The following is a 26,568-nucleotide window of genomic DNA, read 5'->3' on the forward strand; positions in this document are numbered from 1 at the left end:
GCAAGTGCAATTGAATCCTGTGAGCAGAGAGTGGAGGGCAGGGCAGAGCTGTGCTGTGTGTGGCATTAGATGCACACACCCTAGCAGGGGATTTAGCCAGCACATGTGCCCCCATAGCCTGTGGCGTTTTCTTGGATGTGGGGGCAAACGCCATAGTGGCCACAATTGGATGTGGGGCAAACTCCACAGTGGCCACAATTGTCTTCATTATGATTTAGACTCCATTTGCATGGGTAGGGCTGACTCTTGAATTTCTGAGTGCTACAAGAACATAAAGCCCATTGTTCCCCTGAAGAAGTCCATAAGGGTGAAACGTGTTTAGACTTTGCTATATGGTTTTAACACCAATAAATAGTGTGATCAAAAGCCCTAGTTAGTTTCTCATTGGGCACCATGTTGGTAGTATGTGATATGAATCCAAATATATTTATCTAGGCATCTACATAGTGGGGATAATGTTCTGTAACTGGTTGTTGTTTTATATATTTTCATTATTGGGATTGACATATACGGTTTTTAGAAAGGTATGGAATAAAGACAATCTTTTGACAAAAGTGTTCATATGTTTTGCTGTGAGATCACCCACCTTTGAAATCCTGTTTTTGTGTTAGGCGGTTCTCCAGGGGATTCGATTCAGGGAAAATAGACGATCCCGACACAATATTGTCCATAAAGGTGTTGCTGATTTCTATGTTAGGAGAGTGCAGCATTATCATTGACCTTGTTTGTTCGCTTACATGAATGATTCTCAATGGCCTTTTTGTCTCTTTTCTAGAATCCGACGTGGCGGACTTTGATGGCAGAAGCTCGCTCCTCTACAGGTTCAATCAGAAACTGATGACCACATATAAAGATGTCATCTCCCTGAAGTTCAAGAGCATGCAGAGTGATGGAGTATTATTTCATGGTGAAGGACAACGTGGGGATTATATAACGCTGGAGCTACAGAAAGGAAGATTGTCTCTCTCCATTAACCTAGGTACACGCTTTATGTTCAGGTGGAAATTGCTGTTTCAAGCTAATCTGTCAAGTTCTACATACACTATATTGGTTTATTGAATTTGGGACAGTGATCACCAGTCAATAGACATCATTTCCCTTGGGAATTTCTGTTGGTTTTGAGCTGCAGCTCCTGATCTTGGGATTCCCCATAGCGGTTTGTTCTTAACCACTTCAATACCGGGCACTTTCCCCCCTTCCTGCCCAGGCCAATTTTCAGCTTTCAGCGCTGTCGCTTTTTAAATGACAATTGCGCAGTCATGCGACACTGTACCCAAACAACATTTTTATCATTTTGTTCCCACAAATAGAGCTTTCTTTTGGTGGTATTTGATCACCACTGGGGTTTTTTTCTTTGCTTCTGTTATAAAATTTTGTAAATAAGTAAGTTTTCTCCTTCACTGATGGGCACTGATGAGGCTGCACTGATGGGCACTGATGAGGTGGCACCAATGAGGTGGCACTAATGAGGTGGCACTGATGGGCACTGATGATGGGCACTGATATGTGGCACTGATGGGCATTGATAGACGCACTGATGGGCACTCATAGGCGGCACTGATGGGCACTGATAGGTGGCACTGATGGGCAGGAATAGACACTGATGGACACTGATAGATGGCACTGGCAGGCTTTACTGGTGGGCACTGATTGGCATCATTTATGGGCACTGAATGTCATCCCTGGTAGCCATGGGTGGCATACCTGGTGGTCATCCATAGTGGGCATCCCTGGTGGTCCTGGGTGGGCAGCCTTGGGGGGGCTGCGCTGATGCGCTGATAATCAATCAGCGCAGACCCCCCTCGTCAGGAGAGCAGCCAATCAGCTCTCCTCTACTCGCGTCTGTCAGCCGATACACGGCTTTTCCTGTTTACAAAGTGATCAGCTGTGATTGGACACAGCTGATCACGTGGTAAAGCGCCTCCGTCAGAGGCACTTTTCCTACATCGGAGTTGTGGTGTGTCAGGCTGACACACCGCACCACCGATCGCCACGCTGCGTGCCCCCACGGGCGCACATAGGCTTGTTATTCTGAAAGTCAGGATAACGGAACCATCGCCCGAACATCATTCTGCTATAGGCTGGGTGGGAAGTGGTTAAAGTACAACTCCTTTCTTTAGCATAGAGTTGAGAGAGATTAGACCCCCTGCTGGGATTTTGTTGCAGGCTGTGTCCCTGTTAGGGTGTTTCACCTTCTCTATTTGCCCTGTTTAACAATATCACCTAGAGAAAAAGTGAAAGAAGTTCCCAAATTTTTAGTTGTCACCAGAACAGGAATATAGGCAAAATCTTCCAATGGGGACACTATTTCTGATGAAAACCAGGGTGTAGGCTGAGGAGCTGGGTAAGATCCAAATGGTAGGCACCCAAAGGGAAGACTCAGCACACACAGTGAATCAGAATGCAGAATATATTGTTAAAGTGGATGTAAACCCACCACTCATCCAGTATAAACTAAAGGCAGAGTATTAAAGTATATATACCTGCAAGCCTCCTGCAAGTATCCCTACCTTGCAAATTTCACCCCCTTCAGCAGTTTGAGCCCCAGAAACACTGGAATCGGGTGGGCGGGTCTCTTTGCCGGAGCTTGGAGGGCGGAGTCATGATGTCACAAGACTTCTCGCCCATCTCTACACTCTCCTATTCCTGAGTTTTGAGTAACATCCAGTCAAAACTCAGGAAAGTCACCACATGACTTCAGCATGCCCAATCATGCTGAGGTACGGAGCAGCCAATCCTTGGAGAGCTGGAGAAGAAAGAAGGAGGGACATGAAGCTTGAATCGTATCACTCCCTCTCTCTCTCTATTTCTCTCTCTCTCTCTATCTCTCTCATGCCATTCCTGAGATAAGGAAATCAGATGTCAGTCACAGCAGTGGGGGATGTGGTGATACAAACTTATTTGTGTGTAATTTATCTTACTAAAAAAAGACAAGAGGAGGATTGCTCAGAGCTGTATTAACTCTTTGTGGCAAGACTGGGCACAGATGACTTGACATCCTCTACTATACCAGGTAGAAGTCTTCATTAAAAAAAATATGTCAGTGTTACAGCCACTTTAACAGTTGCAGATACAACAACTAAGTCTCTTCATCAGTAATAACTGATCAGCAACACTCACTCAGGAGATGGAACTCCAACTGGAGAGTGGAAGACCAAGGCCAGCGGCATCTGACGCAGGAAGGCAGATGCAGTATACTTAAAAGCGGAGAAGTAGTCTGAGCAACTTTCTATACTGTCCCTCTTACTCTGAAATCTATCCCTGCGCTAGGTTCCCTCTCCCTGACCAGTGGGCTCCTGTCCCTAACACCTCACCACATACAGAATGAGGGAACTGTGTTCATTCAGGAAAGGAAGGTCCCCCCCCCGCTCTCTATCCTGAAACAATCCCAATGTGTGCCAATTGATTTACATTTTAATGAGTGAAATAAGTATTCGACTGCTTCGCAAAAAAAAGCTTAGTACTTGGTAGCAAAACCCAGGTTGAAATGGGTTTTTCTGGATATTTTTGTTGTTATTCTGTCTCTCACTGTTAAAATAAACCTACCATTAAAATTATAGACTGATCATTTCTTTGTCTGTGGGCAAAAAAATCAGCTGGGGATCAAATACTTTTTTCCCCTCACTGTACCCCCCTTACAGATAGCTAAAAAGATCCAATCTTCACCCATCACAGCGGGCTACGTTTAAAATAAACTATCAAGGACGGGGTCCCTTTTTAATCGGGGTTCCACTTCCTTGGACCTGTATAGCACCCTGCCAGAAGAAAATTTTGGTATTAAATGCATGACCAAAGCACTGGGTCCCAGGGTCCAGCCCCCCCAAGAGAGGCGTTACAGGCAAAATCTCGTTCTTCCTTTATGAAGCCTGGGTACCATCCATTTTGGCCTCAGTGACACTTTGGATGGAGCCGGTTTCAAAAGTCTATTTGATCCAGCAAGGATCCTCCAGTGGAGCTCTTCTTTAGCACTTCCTCAACCGTGACCAACACCTTAGACACTGGTGAAAAAACTGAGGTACTCCCAGTATGGGAAGGGGTAATATAAGGAGTGAACTTCCTATCTTGGGTGTGCCAGTGTCCATCACCTGAAGGTGGCCTATAACCCACATAGTAATTACTATGCTGCTCTGTGTCCCAAGATCTACCATAAAGAAAGATCAATGGTGTCAGTGGGAACTCATCTAAGAGGCAGAAATTGCTCATTGCTCACGAAACTCCTAACAACTGCTGGAGGGACCCTAATTGAGAAACCCTGCTCTAGACCCAATCTCCTATATTTGCGCACTGCAATAAATAGTAAACATACAATAAAGACTGGAGCCTGATTTTATTTTGCCATAGGAATTGTTGGTGTTCTGCTTGGTCCATAAACAGGTGTCATGTACCTGGTGGAGAACGAGCTGTAGAGGGGGCTTCTCTTGCATCTCCTGTCCAACACCCCTGGTAGAGCTGACAGGGAGTGTAGGACACAGAGTGGCATGAGGACTGGTATAGCAGGTGGCACTAGCTGAGGCTTGACAGGGAACCTATGGCCATAGATCACCAGACAGACACCTGAAACTGGAACTCTGTGATGCTAGAATAGTAGGTAGGAGCATAGCCGGAACATAAGCCAAGGGGTCATCAACAGCCAGGTAATACAGGTACAGGAACGTGAGACTAAAGCAGGAACAGGATGCAAGCCAGAGTCGGTGCACAATCAGGCAGCAAGGTACAAGAGCATGAGACAAGAACAGAGTCAAACACAGGCCAAGGTCACAGGTAGCCAGACAAAAGTCCAGAGGAGGGTTGAGATCAAGCGGGTCAAGCATAGGTATGCAGGAAGCAAATCAGGGCACAGGCAAAAAGGAACAAGCTAAAAGACCACTCAGCAATGTCTTCATGTCATTGCTTGGTTTAAATAGGCTGTTTGGCACCAGTGCATGCACATGTGCGCGCTTGCGCATGTGCAAATGCATATTTCCTCTTGTGCACATGCTAATGTGCCCACGAATGTGCGCCAATGTGCGCTGGTTAACTGGCTTTCTCTTAGAACAGAACAGGCAGGAGAACCCAATAATTCTCTAGGAAGTCAAGGCTGCACAAGCATCCACTACACAGAAGAGAAACATGTTGGAGTCGTGGTCTGGATGAATTGAGCTGAGGCTGATTTTACCTCCTTACCACTCAGGGCGGGTGAGGTGTGCGGCGGCAGGGCTATCTCTTCCTATTTGTTGCAGTATGCTTTGGATCTGGACGGACCTCTCCTCTGCCTGCACCCTCACTAGCCAGCAGCATCCACCTCATCGGACCTTGACAACCTGAGCGGGGAACCCTTAAGAACTTATTGTGGATACACTACACTGAAAATCTTCAGCTTCCCGTAAAATAATAACTGTCAATCCTGCCATGAAGGTCGTTGTCCAGGCACTACAGTGCTGCTGATCTTCTACAGAGAAATTTTCCCAAAATGTAGAATTTTCACGTTGGTCGAAATCAGTTTTGATGAAATGACCCTGTTCATCTCTACTTTGGAGTGGATTTGGCCTTTGACCCGAGATGATCAGATGGGACGTATGAAGTCAAACGGCTGTTTGGAAACTTTCCAGTTCTACTCTCGGTACAGTTGCGTAGTTCCTAACAGCGATGGGAGGGTTAAGCAGACTGATGAACTAATCTCTTCTTACCCCAAATTACCTTCTGAATTTGAAACAGAAGCCAGCTCTGGGAATTGGCGTGAGCGGCGAGAGACTCCTGCGGAAGCGCGTTCGTAGAGCCGATGTTCAATGACTAAAATGTCACCAGTAATTAGCTCATACATCGGCTGAGGTCCCAGCTGAAATACATCTGTTACATCCACACTTTGCAGATTTTCTATGATAAACGGAGAACCTTTAAATGTCAGAAATCACCCATCAAAATCTGAGCGATTTTCCTTCCTTCTTGTGTAGGCTCTTTGTCCTCCCAACATAGGAGAACATGTGATGTACAATAAAGAAAAGCCTGAAATAAACCAGAAGATATCTGGTATGAATATCCAGACTAGAACTTGTCTATGATAACTCACAAGGGTTGAGTCCAGACCTTCATAACCAGAGTCATTACATGTTCAGGCTTTGCTTCCTACTTTGTCCTCACCTTAATTGCTGCATGCTTGTTCAGGGTCGGTGCAGGGCTGTATTTTCTACAATGACACTCATGGGCCAGTGGGGGGAGGGGGCAGCACCAGAACCGTGATTTTATTTTCCACCTTGTTTCCTTCTTCTGTCTGGTGATGGGTAAAATTGAGAGTTTTAATTCCTCCTAAATACCGGAAAAAATCAGGAAATTTTGTAAAAATTTCAGTTACTGTTTACATCTACTTTAATAACTGAATCTAAGTTGTACTGTATAGTTATTTAAATAATTACATAACTATATTTATTCCTTCACTAAACTAAATAATTAAAAAAAAATTGCTGCAATGAAAATGTATGATAATTATTGGTATTATTATTATTATTATTATTGTAAAATAATAATAATAATAATAATAATAATAATAATAATAATAATATTACAATTTTACAGTTTTAAAATATATAGTGATACAACAGGGTCATTAAAAGTTATTTTTGCCATACCTAAATCTTAATGCTCAAGCAGAGAAACATTATTGAGGACTCTCTTAGTAAATGTATTTAATTTTTACTGTATAGTTATTTAAATAATGATATACCTACATTTATTATCTCCCCACACAACCTCATTTTACTTTAAAGATTGTCAAAGTGCTGAAATGAAAAAATAATAATAATAATAATACTATTTTAATTATTATTATTTACATTTTCCAGTTTTAAATTATACAGTGATAAAAACTGTAGGATCAATAAATGCAATTTTTGTCATACTGAATTCTGAATGCCCAAACAGCAAAACATTATTGCCACCTCCCTTAATAAATGTACTTAATTTATACTGTATAGTTATTTAAATAATGATTTAAAAAATGATATAACTATATTTATTATCTCCACACACAATCTCATTCTACTTTAAGGATTGTCAAAGTGCTGAAATAAATAAATAAATAAATAATAATAATAATAATAAATACTATTTTAATTATTATTATTATTTAAATTGTCCAATTTTAATTATACAGTGATAAAAACTGTAGAATCATTAAATGCAATTTTTGTCATACTGAATTCTGAATGGCCACACAGCAAAACATTGTTACCACCTCCTTTAATAAATGTACTCAATTTATACTGTAAAGTTATTTAATTAATGATTTTAAAAAAATGATATAACTATATTTATTGTCTCCACACACAACCTCATTCTAATTTAAAGATTGTCAAAGTGCTGAAAAAAAAAAAATAATAATAATAAATAATAATACTATTTAATTATTATTATTTAAATTCTCCAGTTTTAATAATACAGTGATAAAAACTGAAGGATCAATAAATGCAATTTTTATCATACTGAATTCTGAATGCCCACACAGCATAACATTATTGCCACCTCCCTTAATAAATGTACTTAATTTATACTGTATAGTTATTTAAATAATGATTTAAAAAAATGATATATTTATTATCTCTCCAAACTACTTTATTCTCAAACAGTTGTGAAGGTGTTTAAATAAAATGTTAATATTATTACAATTATTATTATATTTTTTTCAGTTATAAATATATAATTTTAAAAACTGTAGGGTCATTAAAAGTACTTTTTGCCACATCTGAATCTTAATGTCTACAGAACAGAACATTTTTGTCGTCTCCCTTAATAATTGTATTTCATTTTTACTGTATAGTTATTTAAATAATGATATAACTATTATTATTATCTCACCACTCTACTTTTTATAACAGTTGTGAAAATGCTTAAACTGTATTATTATTATTATTATTATTATTATTATTACTATTACCTTTTTTCTGTTATAAATATATAAGTATTACCAACTACAGCATCATTAAAAGTAATTTTTCCCATACCTACTTCTGAACACCCACAGAACAAAACATTATTGCCACCTTCCCTACTAAAATGTATTTACTTTGTACTGTATAGTTATTTACAGTGCCTTGAAAAAGTATTCACACCCCTTGAAATTTTCCACATTTTGTCATGTTACATCCAAAAACGTAAATGTATTTTATTGGGATTTTATGTGATAGACCAACACAAAGTGACACATAATTGTGAAGTGGAAGGAAAATGAGAAATGGTTTTCATCATCTTTTACAAATAAATATGTGAAAAGTGTGGGGGGTTCATTTGTATGGCGCCCCCGGAGTCAATACTTTGTAGAACCCCCTTTCTCTGCAATTACAGCTGCAAGTCTTTTTGGGGATGTCTCTACCAGCTTTGCACATCTAGAGAGGGACATTTTTGCCCATTCCTCTTTGCAAAATATCTCAAGCTCTGTCAGACTGGATGGAGAGCGTCTATGAACAGCAAATTTCAAGTCTTGCCACAGATTCTCAATTGGATTTAGGTCTGGACTGTGAATTGGGCCATTCGAAAGGCCCATACAAACGATAAGACTTTGTACAAACTTTCCAGTGGATTTTTGTACAAAGGGCGTTGGCCTTAAACTAATTAAGCATACACATGGCAGGACTTTTTATCCAACTTTCACCAAATCACGTGGTTTTTCAGCTCTTTACTGCCACCCTTTGGTCAACTTCTGTATCGGAGAGATTTGACACCTGCGAGCCCCGTCGCGGGAGCCAGCACCGAGCTGGCTCGCTCATCAGGAAAGGAAAAATGTGTTTTTTCCTTTCGCGATGAGCGAAAAGCATTGCCGACAGGTGTTTCGTGTGAATCATGAGGGGGAACTCAGCAATTACAGAAATGCCTCTCCTTAATAGACGGCTGGATGACCACTAGCTCCCTCAAACTCAACGGATCAAAAACAGAACTTCTTCTTCTACAAGCTAACAAAAATTCCAAAATAAAGACTACATGGACACCTCCCACCATCCTTGGACAGACCATCTCCCCAAGCACCAAAGCCAAGAGTCTCGGAGTCATTTTTGACTCAGGAATGACAATGGATGCACAAATAGGATCAGTGGTGAGCGGATCCCACCATCTCCTCCGCCAACTACGTAGACTCATCCCCTTCATCCCAGAAGAGGACAAAGCGGCAGTTGTGGGAACAATCATCAATTCCCGACTCGACTACGCAAATTCGCTCTACGTAGGACTACCCCAATATCAGCTTGCGCGCTTACAACTCATCCAAAACACGGCGGCAAGACTGTTAACAGGAAAAAAACCCTGGGAATCCATCTCCCCCTCCCTAAAGAGCCTACACTGGCTAACGGTGAAGAAACGGATCACATTCAAGACCCTCTGCCTCACCCACAAATGTGTACAAGGAAACGCCCCACCATATCTCCGCGAGAAAATAAAACACTATACACCGAATCGCAGTCTTCGATCAGCTAACCAAAACCTCCTTACCATTCCCAAATACCACTACAAAGCAAAGGGAGAACGAAGATTCGCAGTCCAAGGACCTCGACTATGGAACGCTCTTCCTACCAACATCCGCATGGAAGAAAACCACCAGGCCTTCAGAAAAAAACTAAAGACCTTCCTTTTCTGAGAAGTGGACATCAGAGAATGCATCCAGCGCCTTGAGGCGATTCAGTTCGCATTTGCAGCGCTTTATAAATCATTCATTCATTCATTCATTCACACCAAATTTTAAATAAAAAACCGGCATGGGTTCCTGTCCAGGAGCATACCAGGACCTTAGGTCTGGTATGGATTTTAAGGGGAACCCCCTACGCCGAAAAAAAACAATTCACCTGGGGGAAAAAGTGTCAATAAAAAAACACACTACACAGGTTTTTAGAGTAATTTATTAGGCAGCCTGGCTTCTCCGCTATCTTCTGCTCTTTTGCTAGTGGTGGCCTGGTCTTCTCCATCGTCTTCTTCCCTCTTCTCTTCTTCCGATGTTGACACGACGCTCTCTCCCACTGTAATGCTGTGTGCGAGGTGCGCAATGACTTATATAGGCATGGGGCATGGTCACCGGGTGATGTCACTCAGTGACCCTGCCCCCTTATGACGTCACAGTCCCATCATGCCCTGGGACTGTGATGTCATAAGGTGGCGGGGTCACGGTGGGGATGGTGTGTTCAGGGTGATGTGCAGTGTTAGTTTTCCCCCCACACATAGCATTTTGCTTTAAGGCCAAAAAGTTCAATTTTGGTCTCATCTGACCAGATCACCTTCTTCCACATGTTTGCTGTGTCCTCCACATGGCTTCTCACAAACTACAAACAGGACTTCTTATGACTTTCTTTCACCAATGTCTTTCTTCTTGTCACTCTTCCATAAAGGACAGATTTGTGGAGAACACGACTAATAGTTGTCCTGTGGACAGATTCTCCCACCTGAGCTGTGGATCTCTGCAGCTCCTCCAGAGTTACCATGGACCTCTTGGCTCTTCTCTGATGAATGCTCTCCTTGCCCGGCCGGTCAGTTTAGGTGGACGGCCATGTCTTGGTAGGTTTGCAGTTGTGCCATACTCTTTCCATTTTCGGATGATGGATTGAACAGAGCTCTGTGAGATATTCAAAGCTTGGGATATTTTTTTTAAACCTAACCCTGCTTTAAACTTCTCCAAAACTTCATCCCTGACCTGTCTGGTGTGTTCCTTGGCCTTCATGATGCTGTTTGTTCACTAAGGTTCTCTAACAAACCTCTGAGGGCTTCACAGAACAGCTGTATTTATACTGAGATTAAATTACACACAGGTGGACTCTATTTAAAAATTAGGTGACTTCTGAAGGCAATTGGTTCCACTAGATTTTAGTTAGGGGTATCAGAATAAAGGGGGCTGAATACAAATGACCCCCCCCCCCCCCCACTTTTCACATATTAATTTGTAAAACATTTGGAAAACCATTTATCCTTATCAGTTGGTGAAACGCGGTTATTAAACATCAGAAGGAGGAAAAGTGTCTCCTTCTCAAAGACTTTTTTTATCTTCATTTTTAGACTTGTTATTTTATATATTTAATTTCCTTACACATGTCAACACATAAAAAGTTGAACGTCTGTTTCCATGGCGATGATATATTTTCTGAGCTGCAAATTTCAACAAAGAAGTCATTTTTTTTTTTGCTTATAATGTCACCGTAACAGATAGTTAGGGCACAACGACAGCTGGCCTCTTTACATTGTAAATGACTGCGACTTGTAATCTCACATAACGGGGTTACGTGCAGAAAAAACTGGGAGAGTAAAACAAATGAAAAAAAAAAAAAAAATAATTATACTAAAGTAGGTCATGTGGTTATATGATATGCAAATCCAGAAAACCTATTTTTATGTCATGCATTAAAGAGCTCTTGAAAGCACCAATAAATCTACAGTCCAAGTTGCCTTTATGTAAATTGACTATTAATAATATTCCAAAATAGGAATGTAAAAGTTTGCATTTAAATAGTTGGTGCATTTACTTTTATACTGACATATAAATCACACAATTTACCATAATAAGCATTACATCTATTATAGTATTATAGTGATGTAAGCAGGGAGCCTGGGAAGCTCTTTAGTTACCTGGGCCCTTTACCATGAATCTTATTAACTTTACAAGTCTTCATTGATTCATTTCTGGCATCATCATCAGCATCAATTTTCAAAAAGATCCCCTTTTTATCATTAACATGCCATCCTTGCATTTCCGTCAGGCTACTTTGTCTAGGCTGAGATGATGTCATCAGTCTGCTGCAGGCCGGAGGAAGCAGTTCCTCAGTCTCCCCACCCCCTGTTATCAGACTGTAACATTGTAATCTTGTAGAAGACAGGAAGAGACATTTCCTTAGACTTCCCTCCCCGCCGTAATAAGACAGCAACATTCTAAACGTGTAGAAGGCAGGTAGAAGCATTTCCTTAGGCTTCCTCCCCCCGGTGATCAGACTGCAACATTGTAACCTTAAAGCGGAGTTCCACCCAAAAGTGGAACTTCCGCTCATTTGTCTCCTCTCCCCCTCCGGTGCCACAATTGTCTTAGACAGGTATCCTGTTCCCACTTCCATGGGCCTTGCCATGGCCCGTGACATCACCGTGGGGCTCCCTCCTCTCCCTGTTGCCGGGCCAGTAGGAGAGAGGAGCGGGGCCTCACCCATGCGCAGTAGGGTTCCCGGCGTGAAGCCGTAAGGCTAAACTACCGGGTACCCTTACCCGCAATGGCGGCGGCGGCAGCACCCGACAGCCGATCATCACCCGCTGTGCCGACATCACTGGACTCCAGGACAGGTAAATATCCTATTGTTAAAAGCCAGCAGCTTTTTTGGGCAGAACACCACTTTAAAGTAGGCAGGAAGAAACATTTCCTTAGGCTTCCTCCTCCGGTGATCAGATTGCAACATTGTAACCTTGTAGAAGGCAGGAAGACACATTTTCTAAGGCTTCCTCCCCCGGTGATCAGACTACAACATTGTAACCTTGTACTAGGCAGGAAGAAACATTTCCTTGGGCTTCCTCCCCCATTAATTAGACTGTAACTTTGTAACAATTCATGAGATGGAGGTTAGTTCAGGACCCAACAGTGACTAAAGTAGAAGCAGCCTCAGCCCAGTTTCGTCCAGGCCACGCCCCTGGTGCATTTTGCCCCACCCATTTGGCATAGTCATGGACCTTGTGGGTCAAAAGGCGTTGGACTTGTGGCCTGGATGGAGCCAGGCTGGGGCTGCTTCTAATACTGACTTATGGGTCCTGATGGTGTGCTGCACTCGGGGTTGTTTCCTTCCTTTATACTGCGTGCACTGGATGACTTCAGCCTGGAACATTGGAGGGAAGAGGTGAGCGCCAGCTGCTGGGGGAGCGAAGGATAAGATAAGGGTTAAATATTGTCCTATACTGACTGTGAAAATGATCTAGTCACCTACAGACTAGTGCCATTTGTTTCCCTCCTGATATTAAAACAGATTATAATCTATTCCCATTTTTCCTCTTCAGGTGACGCCAAGCTACGATTCGGTAACACTCACACCGTGGTGACATTGGGAAGCCTGTTGGATGACCAGCACTGGCATTCAGTTCTGATAGATCGGTTTAACAAACAAGTCAACTTCACAGTGGACAAATACACCCAACATTTCCGCACCAAGGGCGAGTCCGATGACTTGGACATCGATTACGAGGTGCGTTTTGTTTTGATGAATCGTTTAAGATTGGTCAACCTTCTGACAAAATGTAAAAATTTTGCAGAAATGTGAAAAATAAATGTAAAAGCGTAAGTTTCGTTTTTATAGAGTGCGAAAAGATTGTCACCCCCCTATGAGGTTTTTACTGCCATCCGACACTCCATTAGAGAGATTTGCCCTAATTTATTATCTCAGTGTCAACTGTTTTATCAGGCAGGAAGTGAGGGAAAATATCCACAAGTAATTCAAACAACGTCTCCAGGACCCTGACCAGGACTTACGAATCCTAGACAGTGATGAGTTTAAAGTTTGGTCCAAACACAATCTTGGACTAAACGTTGGCTGTTCAGATGTTCTTCCAAATGCCAGATTCTTTTACTTGTTCAACAGAAGCTGAACACCATTCATTCACTGGCCGAGAATCCCCTGCCATGTAAACAAAGTGGCAGAGTCAGCGTGATATCACTGACCAAATGTGGCCACATGGCCCTATTTTGGCAATAAAATTAAATGCAAGGCCAGTTTTCTTCCTATGAGACATCATAGGAAGAAAACAATTATATATTGTGGCAGGATATCACCTTGCAGCAATGTAAATACTCAGGTGGAGCATGCATCATAGGTGAAACTGAATGCAGCCTCAGTGTCACCTAGAGATCTCACCCATACAAAGTGAAGGGCTCCTGGTTGGATGGCTCATAGGAAGAAAAGTGGTTTGCGTTTCATTTTATTGCCAAAATAGGGCCATGTGACCACATTTGGTCAGTGACATCACGCTAACTCCGCCTCTTTGTTTACATGGCGGGGGATTCTCAGCCAGTGAATGAATGGTGTTTGGCTTTTGTTGACCAAGTACATAGCTCCCAACTGTCCCTGATTTCAAAGGACTGTCCCTGAATTGGAGCAATGTCCCTCTGTGCCTCTTTCCTCCTCATTTGTCCCTCATTTTGGTCTGATCTATATAGTTGTATATAAAATGCACTTTTTATCCTTCAAAAAGTGTTTCCCAGCGCTAAACCTTTCATCCAATTTCTAAATTGCTACATTTGTAAATTTTTAAAGCCAATATAAAGGAATAGTAGTGATAAAAAAAAGCCCTTGTGGATTTAAATAACCTTTTTTTTTCTTGGTTAATTCACCTTTAAGGGGGTGCGACAGGGGGCGTGTCCTATGCCTACATACGTTTGCTAGTAGGTGTCCCTCATTCCCATCTCAAAATGTTGGGAGGTATGCAAAGTAAAAGAATCTGGCATTTGGAAGAAAACCTGAACAGCCAAAGTTTGGTCTAAGCTTATGTTTGGACCAAACTTTAAACTCATCACTGTCTGGGATTAGTAAGTCCTGGACTCCTGAAGCCTGGAGACATTGTGGAGTCTTGAGTGAGATGAAGCCACCAACCTTGGGCTCAGAAACTCAGAAAAATGCTGATAACCAGCATTTTGATTATACAAGTGTGAACAACACTTTTAGTATGGGTGCTGACAACAGTTAAGGGCTCCACCTGCGAGACAGAGGAGGGTTCTACCCCGAAGTTATAGTGGGAGCAAGTTTAGCTGAGAGCTGTGAGATGGTGCATTTTTCCACAAAAGTTTGACTTTGTGAACTGTCATGAGGATACAGACAAGGGCCGAAGCCTGAGGCCAGAGCAGCGGTGCTGCAAGAGGAAGCCAAGAGATTGAATGCTGAAATTGTTTTGGCAGAGAGATACTGAACAATCTCTGTGTGGGTAACCCTTTGTGTTGTATGAATAAATGGTGGGCAAGGAATCCTTAAAGAAGAATTCCAGGTATGAATATCTTTATATAGTTACATTGGTCTAGCTTGGACCAATGCATGTGCCATATCTGTGGGATCCTTATAGAAGCTGGAAATCACTGTAGTAGTTCTGCGTCCCATGCCGAGCGGCTGCCATGCTGCATTGTGAATACAAGTGGTCAGCTGCTGGGCATGGGTGCCATTTAAAGAATGCTTTACATTTCTTTCTACATTCTATGATTGAATAAGGTGGAGAGTGTGGTGTCACAACCCCACCTCTCCAACTCGTCCAATCAGAGAATGATTTGTATCCATTGAGGAAATACAGAGAGATCTCTGAATGGCATCTGTGCCAAGCAGCCAGCCTCCTGTGTTCAGAATGCAGAAAGGCAGCCACTCAGCACAGGATCTGCAAGCTAGTGGAGATCATTGGAGTAGCAATATAGCAGCGGTGTGCAGTGCTGGGACAAGGTCATCAAGGAAGGCACCCCCATCCCTACAGTAAACCATTGCACCCAGGGCACCTGCACCTCCCACCCACCCCTTGTACCGGCCCTGACAGTGTTTCCCTTAGTGATTTCCAGCTTCTAGATCAGGGGTTCTTAACCTGTGGTCCATGTACCCCATAAGCGGCCCATAGATGATAAAAATTAACATTTACATTCACTATATAGCCCTCCCCTTGCCCCAATAAATGGTTTCTTATTGAAGAAAATTAAAGAAAATGCATCCTGCCACCACTAAGCATCTCTTGACTTGCTGTTGGCCCATGTTTAAAAATTTAACTTTGTATCATCATGAAGGTCTATAGCTTTCATTAGATTCTTAAAGGGGTCCATGACTCACAAAAGATGAAGAACCACTGGTCTAGAGCAGGGGCCTCCAAACGATGGCCCTCCAGTTGTTCAGGAATTACAACCCATCATGCTTAATTATGTCTGTGATTGTCACAGTTTTACAATGCCTCATGGGACGTGAAGTTCCGGAACAGCTGGAGGGCCGTAGTTTGGAGATCCCTGGTCTAGAGGGATCCTACAGGTATGGTGTATACATAGTTACATTGGTCCAAGCTAGACCCATCTACAATGTAACAGTGTAAAAAATATCAACACCTGTAAATCTCCTGTAATAAGAAGAGTTTGGCAAGTATCCTTTAAGCACTATATTTGACCTAAGTCCAACAATATATGTATAGTAATGGAATGCTAGAACTCCTATCAACTTTTTATTATGGCCTGATTTCCTCTCTCTTTCTGTTTGGTGAACCATTGTCATTGAGGCAGTCAATAGTATTTGAGAGGCAATCATTCTAACAGGACCAAGATAGCGGTAGCATGGGTTCTACTCCTTTCCATTTCTACCCAGAACTAAAGATTTGGCTGTACTCACGTTTTAATATAGGACTATATGATGGGTAAAGTTATTGAAATTATTGGACAATTTTAAATGTGTGCCAACAGACAGGAAGCTGGTTGGCTTTTTGGCAAGATGATGTGTGTGTGCTTTTCTCTGAAAAAAACTGTAAGTAGGGGCTTACGATTGGCTAGGTGTTGGCGCCAAGAGCATAAGTCTCTTCCTCGCTCCTCTCCTTGCTAGAACATTGACTCTTCTACTAAGGCTGCACCCTTCGCCATCTTGTGCCCTCTCCATGCCAGAGCCCACCTCCCGACATTCCTGGCTGTTGACCTTTATATCCACCCAAAGGAAGGAATATCCATACATAAACTGAGTTGCTGCACTTTACTGGTAGTCCTTGGAAAATGGCATAAACAGCAACATCACATCGGCATACTATCCAGGATCATTGGACAGTGCATAATCACATTTAGTAGATGGTCCACAGTAGTCACATGAAAGCATCATGCAGCACTTTAAGTCAGCCATCTTCCCTCAACAGTCTCTCTCCACCCATGGACATTAGTACTCTCTGGAATGGGATCTCTGTAGTTGCCTCCTCCATAGGTACATGTCCAGGGGAATAGCCTCACAAAAGGCCTTTTTAAACCTGCCCTAGCACCCACCACCATAAGGGTCAGGAAGTCTACACCCGGTCTCCTACTGAGTGCAGGTCTCTTCTCCCTGGCCTCTAGCCCTGTTCAGGGCCTCCACATGCTAGTTACATCTGTACTGGTGTGGGGGTTTTGGCTCTCATGCACCAACTGCACTAGGGCTCCTTCCAACCTGTCTTATATGTGCCCACCGACTCACCCAGTGCATCACTACAGGAGGGCTCTATCTAAAAGGGGCCCTGCACCTGATGACACTGCTTTCTGTGACCAGGCACTATACTGGAACAGAGTCACCTAGTGGCAGACTAGCTAACTGCCCCTGCCTACTGGACTCCCCTATTTCCATATATTGGTCTTTCTATAATACTTAGTGACCAACTTTTTTCTTTTCCTTTCAATCCACACAGCATTATTTGGAAAGGATAAGTTTCAAACCACTTTCCAACTTCAACCAGGTCAAGCTTGTCTTATGAAACCTTGTCTTGAACAAATGCTCAAAGCGTGAAAACACAACGGGGGGCACCAGACCATATTTTCACACTTTGAGTCACATTCTGGTTGCCTGTCGAAGGGAAGCCATGCTTCACATGAAATTCCTTACCAAAGCCAGTGAGCTTGTTGAATAATTATGTTTTGTCTGTTTTATTGAACCTTAAAGTTTTGAAGTTCCTCTTGGATATGTCTTACAGAATATGCTGGTAGCCAAATATTAGTTAACAGAAAATTGTTGTGCAACATTTTCCTCATCAAATTGGGACATTATGGCTCCGGTATACTCTGCATCTAGAAAGTAATAGGAACCTTTGTGAAAAGTGGAGAAGCTAAGTCTCAGAAGGCAGGAATCCAAACTGATTATGTTTTTTTTTCCACCTTAAGTGCTATATGCGGGGTCATTTCATGGCAAACAGGAAAATGACTATTTCATTGAAATCTCATTCTGTTTATACACTTTATCAGATACACAGTAACTACTATTACAACTATTTCCATTAGCATTCCCGGTAAGCCTCAGGCGTTCCCACTTCTCATTGTGCACAAGGACAAGACCTATATGGCAAAGCATTACTTAGTCTTGCAGATAAGCCAAACAAAAATGGTGCATGCTGATTAACGTTGAATTCGGGTTGAATATGAGTTTGACCTGAACTTAAAGAGAACAAACCTTATGGCGTGGAACTGCATTGGCCACCTTTGACCCTTTAGAGCAGATGTTTCAAACTGGGGCCCGGGAGGGGCCAGATGCGGGCCTTTGCTTGCTTTTATAAAAGAAGAAAGAAAGAAAAAAATTGCGCATAGAGAACAAAATAAGCAGCCAACATGTCACTAGACATACAGTGCAAAATGGAAATAAAAAACAAAAGTGTGGCGCTAACTGAGCAAGTAAATAACATGTGAACCTGAAAAGGTAAAATAGGCAATGCAAAATTGAATGTGAACAAAACCAAAACATAAAAGTCCAAAGTGAATAATACACATCTATGGAAGATGAGTTCAGGAAAAAGTGAAAAGGTCTTTTCTTGGATAATCCGGGATGAATCTTGAAAATACAGTCAAAATGGTAAAGTGTTCACGCTTACCAGATTTGATGGACACACGTACCATATAGCACGTGGGTCAAACAGGCACTCTTGAGGGAATGACCTCAAACAGGAACTCCCACCACTGGAAAAACGGTAATGTCCTGTACACACAACCGGTTTTGCCGTCGGAATAAACTCTGAAGGGCTTTACGACGGAGTTCCGCTCAAGCTGTCTTGCATACACACGGTCACACCAAATTCCGACCGTCCAGAACACGGTGACATACAACACGTACGACGGGACTAGAAAACGGAAGTTCAATAGCCAGTAGCCAATAGCTTCCGTCTCGTACTTTCTTCAGAGCATGCGTTGTTTTTGGTGCGTCGGAACAGCATACAGATGAGCGTTTTTTCCGATAGTAATTTGTTCCGTTGGAAAGATATAAAACATGTTCTCTATCTAAGTCCGTCTGAATTTTCGACAGAAAAAGTCAGATGGGGCATACACACGGTTGGAATATACAATGGAAAGCTCCCATCGGACTCTTTCTGTCAGAAATTCCGCTCGTGTGTAAGAAGGGTTCCACCCAATGTTGAATGAGGACTGTCAGGTATCCATGATGGACTCCAAAACATGCGATGAATCACATCAAATGGTGTTCATGAAAAACAAATGATCCGCACATAGCGTGATACTGTTTGACGTTTAAATGTAAAAAAAAGGGGGGTTTACGCTTTCAGCAAATCCGATAAAACAAGCCTGTACATAAAATGGAGTATAGGCAACGATTCCAAGAGCATCACATGATGCGTTTCGTCCTATTGGACGTCATCATTTGCTTGCTTTTATCCGCCCCCTGGGGCACTATTTTATTCACTGACATCAATGAAGGGCACAATTCCTGCCTATGACATCAACCGTGGGGCACAATTCCCAACAATGACATTAATGATGGAGCACAGTTCCTCCCAATGACACCAACAATGAGGCTCAATGACATCAACAATGAGGCCCAATGACATCAACAATGAGGCACAGTTCTTCCCAATGACACCAATGATGGGGGATCGCTTAATACCACTGATGCTGGGACATTTTGTACCCCTAATTGCCACAGTCTGGCCTCCCTAAAGTCTGAAGGATAGCATAATGGCCCTTTGTTTGGAAAGTTTGGAGACCCCTGCTTTAGAGGACTGAGAGACAATTTTTTGTTAGGCAAATGGCAAGGAAAGGCAGTCAAAAGGGATAAAACTTTTTTAGCGGAAGGGAGTTTAATAAGACTCGTAGCCACTCATTAAAATTTGAAAAAAAGAGGTTTAACCTTAAACTACGTAGAGGGTTCTTTACTGTAAGAGCGGCAGGGATGTGGAATTCCCTTCCACAGGTGGTGGTCTCAGTGGGGGTACATTGATAGTTTCAAAAAACTATTAGAAAATCACCTAAACTACTGCAACATACAGGGATATACAATGTAATACTGACATATAATCACACACATAGGTTGGACTTGATGGACTTGTGTCTTTTCTCAACCTCACCTACTATTTAACTATATGTAAAAATTAAAACATTTTGATAATAATTTTTTGGAGTACCAATAATAGTTGATAAATATACAGATGTTGCTGCTAAAACTTCCAGAGAAGAAGCAATTTTTTAACTGTATTTTAAACCTGTAAGTTATTTGGGTTCCCCATATCACAATTGAAGTCTTGAACAAAGGCCTTATTCTCCCTTGTTGTATCTGTTTTTTTTTTTTCTTCTTTTCATTCATGCATTGACAACAGGGCCAGATCTAGATTGTCTGATCTGGGGGTGCAGTAAAAATGGTTGGGCTTCGTAAGATCTACCAGTGGTGGCTGGTGGTTTTTTTTGGGGGGGAGGGGGGCGGCAAACAACCCCCCCCCGGCACTTACCCCATCGGTTGCAGGCGGACGGGCTCCTATGGGCGGCGGAAAGCGGCCAGGTTGCGGGCTCCTATGGGTGGTTTGCGGGCTCCTATGGGCGGGTTGCCAGCTCCTATGGGTGGGTTGCGGGCTCCTATGGGTGGCAGGCAGTGGCCAGGTTGCCGTCTCCTATGGGTAAGTTGCGGATTCCTATGGGTGGGGGGCAGTGGCCGGGTTGCCTGCTCCTATGGGTGGGTTGCCTGCTCCTATGGGTGGGTTGCGGGCTCCTATGGGTGGCGGGCAGTGGCCAGGTTTCCATCTCCTATGGGTGGGTTGCAGACTCCTATGGGTGGGGGGCAGTGGCCGGGTTGCCTGCTCCTATGGGTGGGTTGCGGGCTCCTATGGGTGGCGGGCAGTGGCTGGGTTGCGGGCTCCTATGGGCAGGTTGCGGGCTCCTATGGGCGGGTTGCTGGCTCCTATGGGCGGCAGACAGCATGTCCTGTGTCCTCTCTGCATCATGGCGGCTTCACGGCTCTTCCCTCCTCCTTGGCGTCCAATAAATTTGCCTGTCCTTTCAGCTAATCGGGTGACCGGTGTCAAAACCCGCTTCCTGATTGGCTGGAAGGAGGATCAGTGTTAAAACAGCAAATATTGATTCTCTGTTGTAACACACCTGGGTGGGATTGGAGCACAATCTCTGCGATCCGCGCCCACCCTATATTGAAGCTTATTAGAGCCTCTGGCTCTAATCGGTGCTTCAAAAAAGACAGCCCCTCCCCCGCATTGGAATCCATGCGTCGGTGTCCTGAAAGGGGTTGGATGCATGGATAGGGGAGGCGGCGCCCGTGCGCCCTTAAAGGACGGGCCACCCCTGACATCAACACATATTAAAATTCCCCCTTCACATCAGAGTCCCACATCACAAGAGAGCCATCTGTCGCCCCCCCCCCCCCCCTCCCAAAATCAAATACAGATATTAAAAAATGCAAAAATTTTAAGATTTGTCCCCTTGCAGAGGTGCTGATGGGGCCGGTCACAAATGTTTATTCACATGGTGGTGAAGCTGAAAGTGATTGTAAAGCTTGAGATTTGTCTTTTTTCCATTAAAATAACAAACATGTTATACTTACCGTTTCAGACATGAGGACTACTGAAAAATTTGTTTCGTTTAGTTTTCATTTCTTTCGGTTTTTTTTTTTTCGTTTATCGGATCATTCGTTATAATCGGCATACCTTACTTTGGATCATTCGTATTCATTCTGTTCCATTTGTTTAGATGCAGCATTCGTTACTTCGGATAATTTATAACTTTGGATGCATTCGTATTCGTCCCGTTCCATTCGTTTAGATGCGGCATTCATTACTTTGGATAATTCGTAACTTTGGATACATTCCTATTCGTTCCATTAGTTTAGAGGTGGCACTCATTATTTTGGATAATTCGTAACTTCAGATGCATTCGTATTCCGTCCCATTCCATTAGTTTAGATGCGGCATTCATTACTTTGGATAATTCATAACTTTGGATGTATTCGTATTTGTCCCGTTCTATTCATTTAGTTATGAAGTAACGTTACATTACGTCAGTTTGGATCATTCGTAACTTCGGATGCAGTCGTATTCGTCCCGTTCCATTCGTTTAGATGCAGCATTCATTACTTCGGATAATTTGTAACTTCGGATGCATTCGTATTCGTCCCGTTTTATTCGTTTAGATGCGGTATTCGGTACTTCGGATAATTTGTAACTTCGGATGCATTCGTATTCGTCCCGTTTTATTCGTTTAGATGCGGTATTCGGTACTTCGGATAATTTGTAACTTCGGATGCATTCGTATTCGTCCCGTTTTATTCGTTTAGATGCGGTATTCGGTACTTCGGATAATTTGTAACTTCGGATGCATTCGTATTCGTCCCGTTTTATTCGTTTAGATGCAGTATTCGGTACTTCGGATAATTTGTAACTTTGGATGTAATCATATTCCGTCCCATTCCATTCGTTTAGCTTCAGCATTCATTATTTTGGATAATTCGTAACTTTGTATGTATTCGTCCCATTCCATTCGTTTAGTTACAAAGTAACGTTATGTTACGTTAGTTCGGATAATTCGTAACTCTGGATGTATTTGTGTTCGCCCCGTTCCATTCGTTTAGAAGCGCCATTCGTTAGTTCGTATAATTCGTAACTTCGGATGCATTCATCACATTCCATTCGTTTAGATGCGGCATTCATTACTTCGGATAATTGGTAACTTCGGATGCATTCGTATTCGTTCCGTTCTGTTTGTTTAGATGCGGATGCATTTGTAGTCCTTACGTTCTAAGGTTACTTTAGCCAAATTTCGAAGAAAATTCCAATAAAAATGTAAATGTAATCGATCCCAAATTAGCTGCTATGGCACCGAGACCTGAATAGAAGAATTACTGACTTCAGCTACTTTATCGATAATTTAATAGTTTATAATAATATATTAATAATAATAAAAACAATAATATTAGTTACAAATGTAACCACTTAAGCCCCGGACCATTTGGCTGCTCAATGACCAGAGCACTTTTTGCGATTCGGCACTGCGTGGTTTTAACTGACAATTGCGCGGTCATGCGACGTTGCACCCAATCAAAATTGATGTCCATTTTTCCCCACAAATAGAGCTTTCTTTTGGTGGTATTTGATCACCTCTGCGGTTTTTATTTTTTGCGCAATAAACAAAAAAAAGTGCGCCAATTTTGAAAAAAAAACACAATATTTTGTACTTTTTGCTATAATAAATATCCCAATTTTTTTTTTAAAAAAAGCTCATTTTTTTCCTCAGTTTAGGCCGATATGTATTCTTCTACATATTTTTGGTAATAAAAATCGCAATAAGCGTATATTGATTGGTTTGCACAAAAGTTATAGCGTATACAAAATAGGGGATAATTTTATGGCATTTATATTATTATTTTTTTTTTTACTAGTAATGGCAGCGATCTGCGATTTTTTTCTTGACTGCGACAATATGGCGAACACATCGGACACTTTTGACACATTTTTGGGATGATTGACAATTATACAGCGATCAATGCTTTAAAAATGCACTGATTACTGTAAAAATGTCACTGGCAGGGAAGAGGTTAACACTAGGGGGCGATCAAGGGGTTAACTGTGTTCCCTGACTGTGTGTTCTAACTGTAGGGGGAGGGGACAGACCTAGAGGAGATGACAGATCGTTGTTCCTAGCTATTAGGAACTCACAATTTCTCTCTCCTTTCAGAACAGAACAGGGATTTGTGTGTTTACACACACACACACACGTCCCTGTTCTGCCTCTCGTGCCCGCGATCGCTCGTGGCCGGCGGTCATTGCGACCGGCGGTCACGAGCATCGGCACCCCCGCGGGGCAGTGGGTGCGTGCGTGCACCTACTTTCCCACTTAAAGGAGCCGACGTATAGCTAGGACGGCTCGCGGGATCATGCCGACCTGCCGCAGTATAATGATGGCGGCTGGTCAGCAAGTGGTTAATTATAATAGAAAATATGAAAAACGAAATTATCCAAATAAAATTGATTAGTTAAACTCGTAGGTTGAATCTTTTTTCGTTCTTTCAGGTTTATGTATTTTCAGATTTTTAGTTCTTTTGGGTTTTCATTCTTTCTGACAATTTGCGTTTCGAAAGCATTCGTCAAAAGAATATTTTTCGTTCATTCGAATATGAACGAATATGCAGAATTTCCTCAGAAAATGAATTAGTAACAAAATAAATTGCACATGTCATACTTACCTGCTCTATGTAATGGTTTTGCACAGAGCAACCCTGATCCCCCTCTTCTCTGGTCCCCTGCCGGTTCTCCTGGCTCCTCCCATCTGACAAGTTCCCATTCGTGTGAGCCCCCCCCCCCCCGAGTTGCGTTGTTTGCGTCTATTCAGGCACACAGCCTGGCTCGGTCCATCCCCCGCTCTCTGCTCAAAGGTTTTGACTGACAGCAGCAGCAGCCAAAAGACATGAGCAATTCATTTTGTTCTGAATTCATTTGAATATTGAATTTCGACAGATTCGTTAATTCGGAAATATCCAAATTAACGAAAACCAGTTTAACACATTTTTGCGAATATTCGTAAATTAGAATATTCGGAAATTTGTAAAATTCGAATATTCAGAAATTCGAAAATGTGAAAATAAGAACAAAAATCCGAAAAATTCAAAAACCCGAAAATTTGAAAATCTGAAATAATAACTAATTAATAATAACTTTATTACTATTAAATTATAGACATTGGAATTTAATTTCAAATTTGTCTGTTAGTGAACGTAGCGTATACAAATTTATCCAAAGTTACGAATTATCCGAAATAAGGAAACGCATGGAACGTAACAAATAAACAGTAATAAATAACAATAATAATAATTAAAACTTTTCATTATTATTATGTATTATTAATTAGTTCAGTTCCATTTGTTTAGATGCGGAATTCTGATAACTCGTAACTTGACTAAGTAAGTTGACATTATAAAAACAGAGTGTGACGTTGGCGGGGACCCGCCCACCATCTTGGGTATTTATAGCATTCAACGTCCAGCATTTCAATTCCCATCCCAATTTTCAATTCCCATTTAATTCACAAAAAAATCAAAGTGTCTCCACTGTGGTTTTTGTTCACTCAGGCAATCACCCTACACCAGTAAGTTTTTTTTTTAAGAATTTTTTTTGTTCACATATTATTTTATTTATTTATTTTTCCCCCTCTTTGCATTTATCATTGGGCACTTGTTCACTCCTGTTTTTTTTACATTGCCGATTTTACTAATATACACCCATTTCAAGGCCGCGTACTAGCATCGCATACTAGCACATTATGAGAAACTTACCTTAGAACAAAGCCCTCTAGCACCGCGCTGTCACCGGTGAGATGGCTGACATCTCCTTCTGGGTTCGCAGACCTCCGGCTACATGAGTGGCCGGGGGGCGCAATGACGTCCTCCGGCACGGGCTTTGAAGGTTTGGCACTGTAAGCTGGACCTTCAGAGCGTATGCGCTGATGATGTCATCGGTTGCATGCACTCTGAATATCTCCTAAACTGTGCAAGATTTGGAGACACTCGCAATACCTGCAGGTAAGCCTAATTATAGGCTTACCTGTAGGTACAAGTGGTAGTACAGAGTTTCCTACCACTTTAAGCTGAACATACGCTATGTGAGTTTTAGCTCGTTCCTGATGAGCCAGCCGGAATTCGCTCTGTGGGTTGCCCTGTCACCACCTTCTCACCACCTTCTCACCCCACACTCTTCAGTCAGTCGCTCCTGAACAATCGAAGGAGCCAGACGGAAAATTGTCAGATGAACAGCGGCTACTTCTAGTCACTGTTGCCAGCTGTCAGAATATAATAGCCGCAGTGGGAGATTCACACGTTGTGGATGGGGCACTTTTCTCATGCAGGCTGCAGACTAACTATGCATGGCCAGCTTTAGATTTTAAGCTTTTAAGTGTCACCCCAAGTTCAAATTTATATTCAATGTTGGTGCCCCTCCCATTCTGTGTTAAAAAAATTGCCCAGCATTTACATACCCTCTCTACACTCCATCACTGTACCCAGCTTCCTCCTCAGTCCTCATTGTGCAGAACTACAGTCCTTTTCTATGAGCCCAATCTGTCATGTACATGCCCTTCCGAAGACACAGGCTGGGGCTTGCTCCAGGACTCCAGGACTGATTGCTGTTCTACTAAAATAGTGGAAAGTAGTACAAAAGCAGTTTTCCAAGACCTCTCCAACACACATGCCTAACAAAGGTCACTAAGTGCCCACACTGAAGTGCCCCATAAGGGAGTCATACCTGAGTTTAGGTGGTAAAGTCCATTAACGTCCTAAATAAGGCAAGAATTCATGATTGGCAGTAAATCCTCATGAGGTAGCAATAATCCATAAAAGGTCCGGCATTTGGTAGCACAAGTTCATGTAAGTTCATATCCCTCGGAACCCCAACTGGGCTCCCACAAGGGGGCGCAGAGTGACAAAGGATTGACTACATCTGGAACCGTCTCCCATCCGCCTTTCCCTTGGGGCACAAATAAACCACTTTTTATATGGTGTGACCTGAAGGGGGCGGTAGCCTTCCTGAAAAGAGTGGGAAAAACTGACCAGCAGCATTAACCCTTCCTACTCAGGGGCCACCGGTTCAACAGGTCAACACAATAAACCTACACTGTAGCAACTGGTTCTTACAAATGAATTTGGTTGAAATAACCAGATCCAAGTCGTAGAA

The 26,568-nt window shown here is 42.4% G+C and overlaps 1 protein-coding gene across 2 annotated transcripts in view; it reads left to right on the forward strand.

Moving 5' to 3' along the window:
- Window positions 1-26,568, forward strand: part of LOC141147244 (contactin-associated protein-like 5) — a 514,695-nt gene that overhangs the window by 248,555 nt on the left and 239,572 nt on the right. For both annotated transcript variants that reach the window (XM_073634437.1, XM_073634436.1), the window contains exons 5-6: window positions 776-979; window positions 12,967-13,151. In XM_073634437.1, the coding sequence (XP_073490538.1) occupies window positions 776-979; window positions 12,967-13,151 (389 nt within the window). The remainder of the gene's footprint in view (window positions 1-775; window positions 980-12,966; window positions 13,152-26,568) is intronic.

Source organism: Aquarana catesbeiana, linkage group LG06 (genome assembly GCF_042186555.1).
Source record: "Aquarana catesbeiana isolate 2022-GZ linkage group LG06, ASM4218655v1, whole genome shotgun sequence".
NCBI classification, from domain to species: domain Eukaryota; kingdom Metazoa; phylum Chordata; class Amphibia; order Anura; family Ranidae; genus Aquarana; species Aquarana catesbeiana.